This window comes from Eucyclogobius newberryi, unplaced genomic scaffold, assembly GCF_026437365.1.
Source record: "Eucyclogobius newberryi isolate DKJ021-1_F unplaced genomic scaffold, fEucNew1.0.hap1 SCAF_6, whole genome shotgun sequence".
NCBI classification, from domain to species: domain Eukaryota; kingdom Metazoa; phylum Chordata; class Actinopteri; order Gobiiformes; family Gobiidae; genus Eucyclogobius; species Eucyclogobius newberryi.
Genome location: NW_027316278.1, coordinates 29,919,511 through 29,936,820, shown reverse-complemented (window position 1 = coordinate 29,936,820; position 17,310 = coordinate 29,919,511). Strand labels below are relative to the sequence as shown.

The 17,310-nt window shown below is 41.9% G+C and overlaps 1 protein-coding gene across 1 annotated transcript; it reads left to right on the top strand.

Annotated features, from left to right (window-relative positions):
• The first annotated feature begins 83 nt into the window (after nt 1-83).
• Nucleotides 84-16,549, top strand: ercc8 (excision repair cross-complementation group 8). Its single transcript, XM_072433904.1, has 12 exons — nt 84-416; nt 564-659; nt 1,356-1,457; nt 1,987-2,110; nt 4,112-4,193; nt 5,882-5,950; nt 6,023-6,089; nt 7,576-7,679; nt 10,648-10,772; nt 12,315-12,512; nt 14,852-15,005; nt 16,494-16,549. Exons 1-12 carry the CDS (start codon nt 340-342, stop codon nt 16,547-16,549), a joined length of 1,254 nt encoding a protein of 417 aa, XP_072290005.1. The 5' UTR covers nt 84-339.
• The last annotated feature ends 761 nt before the right edge of the window (nt 16,550-17,310 follow it).

The window sequence follows — 17,310 nt, the reverse complement described above, 5'->3', positions numbered from 1 at the left end:
TAAGCTTGTCTCTGATTGGATGAGCCATGAGGCACAGCCAATTAGAATGCGCGTACTTTTCATCATACGGAAATGACGTTTCAAAATGGAGTCTTTTGTGTTGTTCGGACGTACAGGCTAATATTTTAGGAGGAAAATGAGTATAAAACTGTACGAATATTATAGATTGAACGGATAAATCGCAATAGGTATGATGTCGTGGCATATTAGACGCGTATGTTCTTTGTTCCTTTATAACGAACGATATGGACGAGTTATTGGCTGACGTTCGCTCGTTGTAGCTTGAATTTAATCAATGAATTATAGAAAGGTTGTTGTTATTGTTATTAAGAAGAAACGATGCTGGGGTTTCTCTCATCACGGCAGGCTGGGCTGGATGATCCTTTGAGACTGAGGCGAGCAGAAGCAACAAGACGGTAAACAATACAACGAGTTCAACTATTAAATTCACTAGTGAATCCTACGACTCTTAAGAGCACAATGTATTACTCTGTGCTGCACCCCTTTGCCAATATTTGCATAACTGCATTGCTTTTGATTCATTGTCTTGCTCTTTCTGACAGGGTCCTGAGTCTGCAGCTGAATCCTGACAGAGATGTTGACAGAATCCATGGAAACGGCATCAACTCCATTGACATAGATGTGGTCGAAGGTCGATAGTAAGTATTTTTGATGTCGGAGTAATTTAATTTATGTTTATTCATTAATTGTTCATTCATTTATTTGTATTCATTTTATGTATTATTTTAAACTGTTGCTGCACAAATTGGGCACTTGTTTGTATAATTAATTAATATGTTTGATAAATTATCATAAGTTAGTGGTCAATGTTAATTATTTGACGGAGGTAGATTAAGTACAAACTGTAATCATACATGTTTGCAATTAGAATAATTGTGACTAAATCATGATTCGAGTTTACTCCTAAAATAATCGTAATCATAATTTGATCATAATAACTAACTTCACTATACAGACTCTAAAAAGCATGACAGAATACCTTTCAGTAACAAAGACTCATTGAAATGTCAAAAGAACAAACAATTTCAGATTTTCCTCCGTATTATACTTCATTTGTAAATAATCTACTGCATATTTAGAAGCCTTTGATCAGCATATATTTGGTTAAAATATTTATTTGATAAAATAATTGTTGATTAGTCAACTACTACAAATGATCGTTAGTTGCGAAATTGTGAATTCATTAAAGATAATTTTTACTCTGATGTATTACTTTGTAGCCTACTTATTTTGTGATTGTGTATTGTGTAACTCACAAATGTGAAAAAGAAAATTGAAAACATTGCCAAAAATAATTGTTATTACATGCATTCTAACACGTGACATGTTTGCAGCATGTTGTCTGGTGGTGCTGATGGTGTAATTGTCGTCTACGATCTGGAAAACTTCAGTAGAAAACCACAGTACACCTGCAAAGCCATCTGTTCAGTGGGAAGGTAATATTCAATGCACTCACACCAGCTATTGCATTTCTGACCAGTAGGTGGCAGCAAACCACAGAGAGACGTTATTACGATAAAACTTCTAATGCTGTCATTTTGAAATATTTAGTTTTGCCAAATTAGGTTGTTTACTTGGATTGAGATTAGAAATAATAATAACAATATTTTTTATTGATATACAATTTTTTCAAAACACAAAAGCATTTCACAAAGTGTGGCTAGAGATAGCTGGGATTTTGATATTATTACATTATTAGATTTTCTTGCAGTAATTTATGGAAAAAAGAGAGGAACAAACAGATTTTCTTGTGTGGGTGTGGGATAGTGAAATAATGGGCAACTGTGGACTTTCTTTTTGGATACTTGTAATTAATGTAAACTAAATGTATTCATACTGGATGGCTCCTTCATCTGAGAGTGAGAATATGTCATTCCAGAATCTAAAAAACAATTATTATGGGGAAAAAAAACTTTACCACAAAATATGTTTTTAATTTTTATATGTATGTATATTTTGGTCCAGGTCAAATCGTCATGTGCACAAGTTCAGCGTGGAAACTGTCCAGTGGTATCCGTACGACACAGGGATGTTTGTTTCCAGCTCGTTCGACAAAACCATGAAAATTTGGGACACGGAGACACTTAAGGTGAACCACCTCCCACTTGTTTATGTCATTCCGTTTCTCACCACACTTTCACAACGCCTTCTGCTGTAAAAACAATCTCCACCGCATCACTAATTTGACTCCTTTTGTGCCTTTCACTTTCCCTTGGCTGTGTCATGCTTTCTACCCTCCTATGCCACTTGGTCGCACATGGCAGACTGTGATGCTAGAGTTACACTGGCATCACAGTCACCTCAAAGGTCATTCAAAGGACACTGGACGCTTCTCAATTGCATCAGTCACATTAGTAACACGTTTAGTTCACAAGGAATAGGAATAGTTTGTGATCAGGTTCTTGAAGGTAAAAAATAATAATAATAATAATACATTTACAATTCACGTATATGTATTTCTTTTTATACATGTGTGTGTATAATTATTGAGATACTTTTTCGTAACTATTGACCAACATGTTTTAAATACAAATTAATCGATACAATATAAATAGTACGAAAACATTCTTTCACATTTATTCTTCAAAGTTTATTTCAGACAAACGTTATTCATCCAAGAGAAATTACTTGGAAATATTAGCTCAAAAATACATAATATGAATCTTAACAAAAAGCAAGATAGAATAGTAATAAAACTGATTTATGATTGAAAATACAATAAAATAATGGAAGTATTAGTAATATATGGCGTAAGTAAAATAGATTTAAAATGTATTGTTTTTGAGGTTGTAGATTCCATTTAAAGTCATTGTTCATTCTGAACTTCAGCTCATATCCTGCTTCTTTACTTTACCATTGATTACAACGTTTATTAATCCTGGCGTCTGTGTTTGTAAGAAAATGGTTGTATAGTATTTGACTTTAGCATGTGTTTATGGTCCGTCTGAGACAGAGCCTCCAGTGTTGTGGGCTTTGGCTGGCACTCGGTGACCGAGCGCAGGGCAGAGACACTGGGGCTTTCTATGCTTCCAGAATTACAGGCATCATTGTGGTCGGGAGAGCGAGATTCCGAGCATGGTTCCATTCAACCTTCTCTGGATGCTTGTTTCATGTGGCACTGAGCGAAAAGTTGATTTGTTTGAAAAAGAAATAATTCAGCCAATGCAAAATCCCATATTTGTCTTGTTGTTGTGGCAGATAACTGATTTTTGAAGAATTTAGATTTAAATTTAAATTTCTATAGCTAAGGCCCACAAACTGATGTTAAATCAGCTTTTGCTGGACGTCCCCAGAGCCAGACTTAAACACTGGGGTGATGGAGCTTTCTCTGTCGCTGGTCCCAGACTCTGGAACAAACTGCCCCCCGACATCACAGATTTTAACCTTTTTAAATCTAGGCTAAAAACGTATTTATTCAGACTGGCTTTTAACACTATAATGTAATGTCACTTTGTTTTGTACAGTTTGTTTTTATTTAGTTCTGTATTTTGTATTGCCTTGATTTTTGGTCACTTTTAGTGTCGTAAAGGGCTCTATAAATAAAGGTTGATTGATTGAAATTATAGTAAGTTCACAAATTAAGTTTTTACTTATAAAGTCAAAATATTTTATGCCTGATTGTCATTCTATTTCCATTGTAACTCACTAGTCGGTTCAAATCTGACATTAAACTTGGAACAACACGTCCTCTAGGCATTAAGTATGTCACAATGTAGAATAAGAAAGAGTTTTATGTGTACGTTTGACAACCAATGGTTAAACCAGTCAGAGGTGAATTAAATAAAGAAAAAAAACACTCCGAGGCTGCATTTCAGTATTTTGTTTTATTTATTTATAAAAAAAAATCAATTTTGGGAACAAATTGAAAAAAAGGAAAATTTGTTTTTCTTTTGTTGTAGACAATTTGTTTGTCTTTTGTTTTTCCTCCACAGCTAACATAACCAACCTGCAAAGAGGAGTGGCTGAGATACAAATGATAGCCTTAGCACTCTTAAAGAATGTGTCTAAAGGAATCCCCGTTGACTAATGCATTAAACAGAATGTGGAAAAACCTCTAAATCACTTTTTCCGTCTGTGCTTCCCCCTTTAGCCTGCCGAGGTCTTCGAGTTTGAGACCAACGTGTACAGCCACCACCTGTCGCCCGTCGCACAGAAGCACAGCCTGATCGCAGGTCGCGCCTCGCTTTATTTTGATGCTTTGCTTATCTTAATCTTATCTTAACACAGCCTTAATCCCCTCAGACACATGTTGACATCTAAACTGAAGGCAACTTAAGCCTGGACAAATTGAGCAACGAGCAGTTTGCTGCCCTAAACGCTACATGCTAACCTTACAGTCGTTCTGCTTTACCCGAGGTCATAGGTCACATGTTGCCAGGGGGTATTTACAAGAGCTTTATTGAGCTATAACATCCGGAAAGATTATCACTTTGCAAAGACAACAAGAAAGGGAATAGTGCAAGCGATAACAATCAAGGTACAAATAAAGATGTTTTTTTTTTAACAAAGAATATTCATTATAACAAAAAGTCAAAATGTATTGTCATTTATCTGGCTTTGATCAACTTAATGAGTCAAATTCTGTTCTGAAAGACACGGGCGCCCCTCAAAACCACTCGTCTAATCTATAGTTATTTATTATTTATTTCAAAACATGAATCACAATTAGAATCGGACGATACTGAGATTTATTTTATTTTTTTGCAGTTTCCTGATAACAATCATATTCAATTGTTCAACAGAAAAGCGTTAAAACAGGCCTTTAAACGTATGAGTTGAGGTTTCATTATCAGACAAATGTGAAATGTCTGTAAAACGATCATAAAAGTTCAGAATTATCACCTTGTACGTTCCAGTTTGTGTTTTTAATCAGTTATTTTTGTTCCATTGTTTACTATAAATGACATAATACTCCATATTCAAATCTTGCATATCCCCAAATTAACATTCACAAGATTATATAAATATCAACTACATATCGCCCGCCTCGATAGCGCTTTCAGATATTTGTGATTAAAACGATTTCCTAAATGATTTATCCTGTGGACGAGCGGCCGTGACATATTCAGACGGTCTTCGGTGGAGGACGGTGTTTCGATTGAAGAGATGAGCGGGCGGAAGGAATCTCTGCTCCGGCAAAGCAGGACGGACGGGTCGCTCATTCTTGCCTCACTGTTCCAAACACATGGCTCCCATTGACACACCTTTATTGTTTAAAAGAGACATTCTGAGAGCATGTCGTAGCCTTTTCAGTCTGACTCTCCCAGAGCGCAGCCTCGTAGGACCGGTTTACGGGCATCCGTCCCCGGTTTGAAAGGATTGTTCAGAGCTAAACAGCAATTCTATTAATATGTTTGATGGCGTTTTCTCAGAATTGTAATTTTCTTGATTTTTTTGATTAATTTATTTTTATTGATTTTTTATTTTTTAGAGTTTAGTAGGTCAAAGTTGAGTCTGAGCTACGCCTTACCTGTTTAAACTTCCTCTTGTCTCTCTCTCTATGTAATCTTGAAAATAATTTTTAATTTCTTCCTTGATCTTGTGGGTTTAACGTGCGTCTGGTTTTGTTATCCTCTTTCTCCAATTTCACTTAATTATCTCAATGCATCACAATGATTAGATAATCGCAGTCATTCAGGTTATTATATAATCATATAAACAATAAGACAATAAAAACGTCACATTAACATTACTTTTGTATTCAAGAAAGTTTAAATAATGTGAATAGTAAATAATGTGAATAATAAATAATGTGAATAATCGATAAAACGCAAGCTAATGCTAATTGCTAGCTTGCAGTGTGTATATTCTGCCTTCACACGACACTGAGTGAGCCACATGATGTATTGTGTTGTTTCAGTGGGCTCCAAAAACCCAAAGATCCAACTGTGTGATATGAAATCGGGTTCAAAGATACATGTTCTTCAAGGTTAGTTAATTATCCGCACTATTTGCAGATGCAGTACGAGATATCATCAACTGACGACCTTTTTTGTTTTAGGGCACCGAGCAGAGGTGCTGTCCGTGCGCTGGTCGCCCAGATATGACTACATATTGGCCAGTGCGAGGTAAGGGGCCTGTTTAAAGTTTTATTTTAGTTAGTATGTTAATATGTGTAGTAGAATCATGAGTAAGGCAATATACTGCCAAGGTTCAGGATTTGAATAGCCAGTTTTTTAGGTTAACTGACGGTTTGTTTCTCTGAGCGGTTTGTTTCTTTGAGCCTCTTACTTGTTATCTTTGTAAATTTTGTCACAGGTTCTTGCAGTAGCATGCGGTGGCTTTTAAGGGCGGCCCAGCAGGCTTGGGTTGTTCATCAATATTCAAGTGGATGACATTTGCACGCAAAAGTAAAAAAAGAAACGCACATGCAAACGTCAGTCTCGAACCCAACGCCCTCACGTAAAGGGTGATTGCCCATCACACTGAACGAAAGGGTTAGCCACAAAGAGTTTGTTTTTAAGTCACTTGTTGAAGCGTGGCGCTCCTGCAAACATTTTTATTCAGCGTGGCTTGAGGCTGTGTTGTCCTCAGAGCGCATGTACTGTCCTCTAAAGAAGCTGCTGTCCCCTCTGGCTGTAAAAGCGGAGCCTGAACGGGCCTCTGAACACAGCCACTGGGCACACAGACCTTGCCTTTCTTGCATTTATGTTGCAGCGAGTGCAGCGTGAGAAGATATTTAGCTATATCCTTAACAACTAGTGTCGGTCTCTGAGTAGCTTAATTACAGGTAAAGCTGCAATACTGCAGAATGTGTCGTGGTCAGAAAGGTGTGCAAAGTTACATTGTTAATGCTCAATTGTTAAATTGTTATGGACACCATGAATAAATGAATTAATCATTGCATTTATTCCCTTTTCATTCACACAGTCTTAATATTTTCATATAAACTATTAGTTATCATCAATAACAATTCATCAATCAAATCTTGTTCAGAAATGTCTCAGATGATAAGCACAAACTGTAAAATTTTTGGACTGCAAATCATCTGCTTTTTTTGCATCTTATAAGTATGCATAAGGAATAATGTTGTCTGTGTATCAGTATTTTGTAGTGGTAGTAGTAGTGGTAGTAGTAGTAGTAGTAGTAGTAGTAGTAGTAGTAGTGGTGGTGGTGGTGGTGGTGGCGGCGGCGGCGGCGGCGGCGGCGGCGGCAGTATACTGTTGATGTTTACTGGTGTATGTCCCAAACCGGTGGCTCTGGAGCTGTCCTCTAGTTAGAGCTCGGTACACATCCCTGTTTTGGTCTTTCTTTGAGACTTGCTAATTAACCCATCGGGACGCTCTTCTCCCATCGCACACTGACTCAGTTTCAAAACAAGCGATGCAGGATTAAAGCTATAAATGAACACTATTCTATTAAAGAACGCCATGTAATCCCCACTGAAAACTGCTCTTTTTACTCCGTGCTGACAGAATGGCACGTAATCTTACACTTCAAAGTCACTGGTTCACATCGCTGAGTTCAACAAAAGGCCAGCAGCTGTTTATTTAGCCAATTTAGCTTGTGTTCTAATTAGCATAAACATGACACGTTTTTCATTTCCTTTATTAGTGCAGACAGTAAAGTGAAGGTGTGGGATGTGCGGCGGGCGGCTTCCAGTTTGTTCACTTTGGACCAACACAATGGAGACAAGTCCAAAGCCTCCTCAGAAGCGGGTAAGGCTGTAACTCTTTTGTTGTTTTTGCTGCATTTGTGGTGATCTAAGAATGGTCTGGATTCATGTAATCAGAGTCTAGATTCATGTAATCAGATTCTAGATTCATGTAATCAGAGTCTAGATTCATGTAATCAGAGTCTAGATTCATGTAATCAGAGTCTAGATTCATGTAATCAGAGTCTAGATTCATGTAATCAGAGTCTAGATTCATGTAATCAGAGTCTAGATTCATGTAATCAGAGTCTAGATTCATGTAATCAGAGTCTAGATTCATGTAATCAGAGTCTAGATTCATGTAATCAGAGTCTAGATTCATGTAATCAGATTCGGAAGTGAACAGAGATGAACATGAGGTATTATTTTACAGCATAGAGGTATTTCCTGGTGCTAGAAACTTTGGCTCGTTTGTAAAGTGCATTTTGCAACTCCTTTTTAATCCATGAACTGCTGTGTATGAGAAAAAAATATATCCTATACATATAGATATTAAAAAAAAAAAAAAATTGAATATACCTGTTTGACATTAAGTGTTTTTTGGGGCGGTTTTGACTAAAAGGTGCAACATTACAGGCAAAGCATGTCCATGGAGATAAGCGGGTGGTGGACCTGGAAACGTAAAACTTAAATATAAGGAAATGTATCTTTGTCCAATATTATGACCTTAAATTAATCTTTTGTTCTTGTGTTCTCTCTGGACACCATTGGCTGGGCAAGTTTATTTGTAGAGCGTAATTTGTACAGAAAGTAATCACATCACTCATAACAAAACATAAATACCGGTAGTCATTAATAAAATGCACTCTAAAAGTGCATAAACACATCTAAACAGAACTGTTTTAAGCCTTGATTTGAACATTGTCAGAGTAGAACCTGTCTCACATCTTCAGGAAGACTGTTCCAGATTCTAGCTGCATAAAACTCAAACGCAGATGTTTAGTCCTGACTCTGGCACCAGCAGGAGGCCGGTCCATGTTTAGTCCTGACTCTGGCACCAGCAGGAGGCCGGTCCATGTTTAGTCCTGACTCTGGCACCAGCAGGAGGCCGGTCCATGTTTAGTCCTGACTCTGGCACCAGCAAGAGGCCGGTCCATGTTTAGTCCTGACTCTGGCACCAGCAGGAGGCCGGTCCATGTTTAGTCCTGACTCTGGCACCAGCAGGAGGCCGGTCCATGTTTAGTCCTGACTCTGGCACCAGCAGGAGGCCGGTCCATGTTTAGTCCTGACTCTGGGCACCAGCAGGAGGCCGGCCCATGTTTAGTCCTGACTCTGGCACCAGCAGGAGGCCGGTCCATGTTTAGTCCTGACTCTGGCACCAGCAGGAGGCCGGTCCATGTTTAGTCCTGACTTTGGCACCAGCAGGAGGCCGGTCCATGTTTAGTCCTGACTCTGGCACCAGCAGGAGGCCGGTCCATGTTTAGTCCTGACTCTGGCACCAGCAGGAGGCCGGTCCATGTTTAGTCCTGACTCTGGCACCAGCAGGAGGCCGGTCCCTGAGGTCCTCACAGTCCGAGATGGTTCATATGGCACTAACATGTCTGAGATGTACTTTGGTGCTAGGCCATGGAGAGACTTGTACACAAGCAGAGCTGCTTTAAAGTCTCTTCTCTGAGCCACAGGAGCCAGTGCAGAGACCTGAGAACAGGACTAATGTGATGGTACTTCCTGGTTCTAGTCAGGACCCGAGCAGCAGCGTTCTGGATGTACTGCAGCTGTTTTACAGCTCGTTTGGAGAGGCCAGTGAGCGGCCGTTACAGTAGTCCAATCTACTGGAGACAAACGCATGGATAAGTCTCTCTAAATCTGGTTTTGACATTATATTTTTGATTTTTGCAATGTTTTTTAGATGGTAAAAAGCTGCTGATATCTGAGTCCATTATTACCCCCAGATTTCTAACTTGATTTGTTAGAGACTCTCGAGGTGACACTTTCTCTTTGTTTCAAAGACGAGGATTTCCACATCACCATTTATTGTGCACTACAGACATAATTGCACATATGTTGCTCTATTGTTATTATTACATTTTTTGCAGGCAGTAAATGTTTTTTAAGGTGAGATCAAAACCCTGACTGGTTCTTCAGGTTATCACACATTTTAGACTGTGTTACCAGAGGAGAGGTCACCATTTATATCATTGTGTCTTTCATCTTAAAGTCACCTTTCCTTTATGTATGAATGATGTCATCTGTTTAGTGTTTATGGGGGATCTTTACTCCACCTCTTTGTATATTGTGGATATTATTTATTTACTATTTATTTGCACAGATTTATATTGGTCATAATGTTTCCCGTCTGCTTATCTCCATCTAATGTTATTGCTTTGCCTGGAATGGTTTTATCTCATTACAGATTTATTTATTGCTCAAACATTCCTAGAAAAACATGCATCACTTCCTTGAGCAGAGAGACTCCACCAGAAAAGTTACATTACATTTTATACTGTATTGTTTTGTGCTACTGTTAATCTAACATTTTAATCCTAAGTGTCTTAACTTATTTATTAACCTTTATTTAACCAGGTAAGAAAACATTGAGATCAAGACCTCTTTTTAAGGGGTCACCTGTTTTGTGTGAGGCTGATATTATATATTCCATCCATCTTTTCATCATCTTTTGCTTTATAATTTTAAATTGTGATTTTTTTAATTTTATTTTACTGTATTCAATTACAAAAATGCTGTAAGCAAAAATACAATGAATTAACTTGATTTGTGCGTCGTTCAGCCCCTCAAAACCTGGAACAAAGGCACTTTTCTAATCTACGTGGCTTTTAAACAAATGTATCACAAAACATTGCTAGTAATAAATATATTATAATCATTTGTGATTATGATTTTTGCGATAATCATACAGAACTTGCAAGCAAAAGATACTTTTAATTCATGCTATTTAATGTCAATTGCTATATTTACTTTTTTGAAAGAAATAAAAGCATGAGAATAGATGAAATGTCTTGTGTGTTGAGCAGCAAATACAGCCCATAACGGCAGAGTCAATGGTTTGTGCTTCACGGGAGACGGTCTGTACCTGCTCACCACCGGGACCGACGACCGGATGAGACTCTGGCACAGCGCCTCGGGGGAGAACACACTGGTGAGCTCTGCTACAAAGAAGTCACTCTAACGCAAACAAAACACAAACCAGCTGGAAAACACTGTTCAAATGGGGATGAGACAACATTTTGGGGTTTACAAAATATATAAAACTTCTTCCGCTTATCTTTGGCCGGATCGTGGCGGCAGCAGTCTGAGCCAGGACCATCCCAGACACTTCCTCCAGCTCCTCCGGAGGGATCCTGAGGCCTCTTCCCAGTGGGACATGCCAGGAGGTGTCCGGAATAGATGCCCGAGCACCTCAGCTGGAGGAGAAGCGGCTCTACTCCGAGCTCCTTCCATGTGACTGAGCTCCTCCCCCTAGCTCTAAGGGAGCGCCCCTCTAGCTCTAAGGGAGCGCCCCTCTAGCTCTAAGGGAGCGCCCCTCTAGCTCTAAGGGAGCGTCCTCTAGCTCTAAGGGAGCGCCCTTCTAGCTCTAAGGGAGCGCCCCTCTACCTTTCTAGCTCTAAGGGAGCGCCCCTCTACCCTTCTAGCTCTAAGGGAGCGCCCCTCTAGCTCTAAGGGAGCGCCCCTCTACCCTTCTAGCTCTAAGGGAGCACCCTCTAGCTCTAAGGGAGCACCCCTTTAGGTCTAAGAGAGCGCCCCTTTAGGTCTAAGGGAGCGCCCCTTTAGGTCTAAGGGAGCGCCCCTCTAGGTCTAAGGTAGCGCCCCTCTAGCTCTAAGGGAGCACCCCTTTAGGTCTAAGAGAGCGCCCCTTTAGGTCTAAGGGAGCGCCCCTCTAGGTCTAAGGGAGCGCCCCTCTAGCTCTAAGGGAGCGCCCCTTTAGGTCTAAGAGAGCGCCCCTTTAGGTCTAAGGGAGCGCCCTTCTAGCTCTAAGGGAGCGCCCCTCTAGCTCTAGCGCCCCTTTAGCTCTAAGGGAGCGCCCCTCTAGCTCTAAGGGAGCGCCCAGCGGCCCGGCGGAGGGAACTCATTTCGACCACTTGTATCCATGGTTTCATAGACTTTTTAAATGTTTTATTATTTGTGTATTTTACCACAAATAAATGTCTTTGGATTGTATTTTACAGTCCACACTGTGCAGATGTCCAGACAGTAATAGGCTCTTAATAATGTAAAGCTAATGCAACAATGTGAACACCAGTGCAGTGTGTGAAAACACAAGCTTAACCTATGTCACTGGCAAAGGTTTACCCAGAGCTCACATTTCAATTTCCTGCTCTGCTGCTTCCTAATAAGGTTGTTATGGTGGACATGTTTCCACTCTGAGACTGCAGTGGACTAAAGGTTTTCACACTGCGATGCAGGTGCAGCCATGAAACCTGCTCTGAGCCAAATTTGACTATGCCCTTTTGAACCCTTCTGTGAATTGTGGAGCTTAGCTTTGTTTCACTTGACAAAAGTACAGGGAAATATTATACAAATCATATTATAAGTTATTTGTTTTGTTTTTCTGCAATTTGACATGACAAGATTTTGACATGATTTATAATAAATGGATAAATAAAAAATGTAATATTACATTGTTGGTGTACCCCAGGGTTTGGGGTACTCTGTATATAATCTAAATGTTTGTGTCTCGCAGGTTAATTACGGGAAAGTGTGCAATGAAAGCCGTAAGCGGCTCCAGTTGTGCGTGTCCCGCGGCTGCAGCCCTGAGTTTGTGTTTGTGCCGTGTGGAAGCTCTGTGGCCATGTACGCGCTGCACACCGGAGAGCTGGTCACCACGCTGAGGGGCCACTACAACAACGTGGACTGCTGCGAGTTTCACCCAGACTATCAGGTGAGAGGGGGGTGGACACAGGGAGAGGGGGGGTGGACACAGGGAGAGGGGGGGTGGACACAGGGAGAGGGGGAGGAGGATGGACACAGGGAGAGGGGGAGGAGGATGGACACAGGGAGAGGGGGAGTAGGATGGACACAGGGAGAGGGGGAGGAGGATGGACACAGGGGGAGGGGGAGGAGGATGGACACAGGGGGAGGGGGAGTAGGATGGACACAGGGAGAGGGGGAGGAGGATGGACACAGGGGGAGGGGGGGTGGACACAGGGAGAGGGGGAGGAGGATGGACACAGGGGGAGGGGGGGTGGACACAGGGAGAGGGGGAGGAGGATGGACACAGGGGGAGGGGGGGTGGACACAGGGAGAGGGGGAGGAGGATGGACACAGGGAGAGGGGGAGGAGGATGGACACAGGGAGAGGGGGAGTAGGATGGACACAGGGAGAGGGGGAGGAGGATGGACACAGGGGGAGGGGGGGTGGACACAGGGAGAGGGGGAGGAGGATGGACACAGGGGGAGGGGGGGTGGACACAGGGAGAGGGGGAGGAGGATGGACACAGGGGGAGGGGGGGTGGACACAGGGAGAGGGGGAGGAGGATGGACACAGGGGGAGGGGGGTGGACACAGGGAGAGGGGGAGGAGGATGGACACAGGGGGAGGGGGGGTGGACACAGGGAGAGGGGGAGGGGGGATGGACACAGGGAGAGGGGGAGGAGGATGGACACAGGGGGAGGGGGAGGGGGGATGGACACAGGGAGAGGGGGAGGAGGATGGACACAGGGGGAGGGGGGATGGACACAGGGAGAGGGGGAGGAGGATGGACACAGGGGGAGGGGGAGGAGGATGGACACAGGGAGAGGGGGAGGAGGATGGACACAGGGGGAGGGGGAGGAGGATGGACACAGGGGGAGGGGGAGGAGGATGGACACAGGGAGAGGGGGAGGAGGATGGACACAGGGAGAGGGGGAGGAGGATGGACACAGGGGGAGGGGGAGGAGGATGGACACAGGGGGAGGGGGAGGTTGGGCGGGGCTTGTCAGAAGTAATCAATACCTGGACACTCCTTGATACTCATTTCAACATGTCATACTGAAACAAGTAGAACAAAGGGTCAGAAGGCGTGTAATACTTCAGTCCAGATGAGTTCCACAGCAAAAGAAAATTTAATCTTAAAACTCTTTAAGTTTTTGTCCAGTTGACAGTCTTTTGCCAGTGAAAATCAAGAAACTTCTAGCTATTTGTGTTATGTATGATATCAAAATGGAGTATGGTATAAAACTGAAGTGTGAAATGTTTGCATTGTGACTTCTCTTTGGGTCTGGCCTCTGCACTAACCGTCAGACCCATAACTCTTCCAGCTTCTATTTGCATCTCCTCCCTCTGTTTGTTCAACGTAAGCGGCGCTACACACAATGTCCTGCTCCAAAATCATTTTACAACCGCACGTTCAGCGATCACCGTGGCACTTCCAGCCCAGTTCCCCTAAAGATAAGCAGAAGAGTCAACACCGCCAGAGCTCGGAGCTGTAATAAATGCAAATATGTCGGGCGTGAAAGACACAGCATTATTATTGTGTTCTATCTTTAGAATATGTTCAAGAAATATACATTACTATACTTTACTGTACATATTTTCTGCAGTGCTAAAGTCAAAACGAGTACAAATCCTTAAATGCAATTATATGTTGTTTAAAATTATGTCAAATTTGAATAACAAGTGCAATTGAAATAATAAAAAATTACAGAAAAAAGGAGGTGATTAATGTTTAGTGTAATCTTTGGGATATTTCTTGCCCGTTCACGTTTTGTGCGATACTTGAGCCTCATTTTCAAGACATGTACACACTTTATTGTGCAATATTATTTAGCTTTTTGACACAAACATGAAAAAATTGCGTTACAATAATTCAAAACATGCAAGGTCAACTCTTTAAACTCTGGAAAATACTAGTTTTTCAAAGCACTCACTTTCTAAAGCGTCCACAGAATGCAGTCGAACAGCTCCTCCAGAGTACACGCTTGCAGTTGTCCGTCGTGTACTTTCTCCCTCGCACAACCGCCGCACGAGGCCGCGTTCACGTCCCCCGAGAAGGGGGTCCCGCGGGCCGAGAAGGGGGTCCCGCGGGCAGACCAGGGGGTCCCGCGGGCAGACCAGGGGGTCCCGCGGGCCGAGAAGGGGGTCCCGCGGGCCGAGAAGGGGGTCCCGCGGGCAGAGCAGGGGGTCCCGCGGGCAGAGAAGGGGGTCCCGCGGGCAGAGAAGGGGGTCCCGCGGGTCTCATCGGGCACCAACGCTCCAGAGTGTGAAAAACTCAACCGAACGTGTTTTTTGCGTTTTTTTGCAGGAGCTGTACAGCGGAGGCAAAGACTGCAACATTCTGGCCTGGGTTCCTGTTCCGCGCCGGCCGGACGAGGAAGACGAGACCGATGGCACGGAGAAGGCAAGTGACAGTCCAACGGCCTCACGGCGAGAAGGCGTCGGGTTCGATTCCCGGTCCAGTCTGTTTTCTGCGTTAATCTCGTCATATCTTTGCAGACTAAATCTCAATACAAGGAATCGTAATGAAACTATATCTAAGACTAAACGTAGATATTTTTGTCGACTTGCAGTATTGGTGTTTTTATTGAATGATAAATATTAAAAATGAATGAATGTTACAAGAAAAAACTAGAGCTTGGTTCCACTTTTCAATGCAAAAGTCCCGAACCAGAGCAATGCAATAAAATGTATCTTATTAAAAATTAAGACTATTTTGGACTGAAAGAAACAAAAAGCTCTTGCTAAAATCAACACTATAATGTCCCTTTTTCAAACGTCAGTTGAACTATCCGGGTTAAGCAAAGAAACCTTTTGCACCGTCACTTAGCTCTAAGTCTAAGTCTGATGCTCTGTTTTACATTAGATTTCACACTCTGTCGTATTCTACAAAGAAAAGATGAATCTGCTTTGATTGAATGACACGTTTAAACACAAATACAGTCAAATCAAACAAATTAACAAGTCAAAAACACGTGAAAGTCAATTTTCTCTGGTACGAGTGGAAGTAATTGGCCGATTATTTCCAGATTTTGTTGGACAGTACGTTCTTCCCAGTGCACGATGTTCCCAAAATGCCCTTTAATCTTGTGCAGTGTGTCGTAAACAAATACACAAACTGCATTTTTATTTCCTCCCAGTGCCAGAAAGTAGATCGGCGGTAAGACTGTGTGGTAAAGTTCCAATCCAGTTGTAGGAAAAAAGGAAATTGCGGCTTTACCAGTAGATGATTAAAAGTCATATTATTTAGCAATTGGTATAAAGTGTTTGCAAGAACGATTGGGTTTGATGACGAGTCGTATAATCAAATGAGACGTTCTTTAAAAATGTATTCACGTTATGACATTATTATTTTCGTAATTGGTATTGAAATGATGGCAAATGTCACAGAGGAGTTTCATATGCAAATACAGGAACGCTCCATTAAACAAGCCGAGTCAGCGTGTATTTGATGTATTTTTATTTTAAGCTGCTGGTTTAGTGACATAGATTTATTACGGAAGTTGTGGTTAAGTCACGTCGTGTAAAAGGAAAGTCGTCGTGAATGTTTTCAGGAAGTTTATTTTTCTTTATAAAGATGGAACATAAAACGCCACGTCCAGAGAGCGAGAAAATCCAAATACGAACACAACAAAATATCAATAGAATCAAACTCACAGCACGTTTAAATTAAAATGAGTTCTAAATTCCGAATTAGCGGTAAGTCTGAATGTGGAGGTACTGTGCATGATTATAGTTTAATTTGATTTAAAGATGTTGTTCCCCATAGGCTTTATTAGACAGGAGAGGAAAGTGTGAAATGGAGGAAAAGAGAGAAGGGAGGACATGCAGCAAACTGTCAGGAGTCGGGATTCGAACCCTCAACACCGTGATTTTGGTTTTAATAGTGACACCGCAGCAGGTTGTTGTTAATAATGCCCATAAATAATCTGTGTTTTATTTTTCAACAGAATTCTGCAGGAGCGACATCTCTGAACCCAGCGTTTCAGGACGCATGGAGCAGTGACGAGGACTGAGGGCCCGAGGACTGAGGGCCCAAGGACTGAGGGCCCGAGGACTGAGGGCCCGAGGACTGAGGGCCCGAGGACTGAGGGCCCGAGGACTGAGGGCCCGAGGACTGAGGGACTGAGGGCCCGTCCTAAAGACTTGTGTTATACTGGTCTAGTCCTGGTTAAAATCTGGTCTCGTCCTGGGTAAACTATGGTCTAGTCTTGGTTAAGATCTGGTTAAGATCTGGTTAAACTGTGGTCTAGTCTTGGTTAAGATCTGGTTAAGATCTGGTTAAACTATGGTCTAGTCTTGGTTAAGATCTGGTTAAACTGTGGTCTAGTCTTGGTTAAGATCTGGTTAAACTGTGGTCTAGTCTTGGTTAAGATCTGGTTAAGATCTGGTTAAACTATGGTCTAGTCTTGGTTAAGATCTGGTTAAACTGTGGTCTAGTCTTGGTTAAGATCTGGTTAAACTGTGGTCTAGTCTTGGTTAAGATCTGGTTAAGATCTGGTTAAACTATGGTCTAGTCTTGGTTAAGATCTGGTTAAACTGTGGTCTAGTCTTGGTTAAGATCTGGTTAAACTGTGGTCTAGTCTTGGTTAAGATCTGGTTAAACTGTAGTCTAGTCTTGGTTAAGATCTGGTTAAACTGTGGTCTAGTCTTGGTTAAGATCTGGTTAAACTGTGGTCTAGTCTTGGTTAAGATCTGGTTAAACTGTGGTCTAGTCTTGGTTAAGATCTGGTTAAGATCTGGTTAAGATCTGGTTAAACTGTGGTC

Bases quoted from the DNA above. Each gene is read 5' to 3' on its own strand.
- ercc8 (XM_072433904.1), top strand. From the start codon at position 340: ATGCTGGGGTTTCTCTCATCACGGCAGGCTGGGCTGGATGATCCTTTG. The intron at 5,951-6,022 runs GTTAGTTAATTA...TTTTTGTTTTAG, and splicing joins AAAGATACATGTTCTTCAAG to GGCACCGAGCAGAGGTGCTG. The intron at 10,773-12,314 runs GTGAGCTCTGCT...TGTGTCTCGCAG, and splicing joins CCTCGGGGGAGAACACACTG to GTTAATTACGGGAAAGTGTG.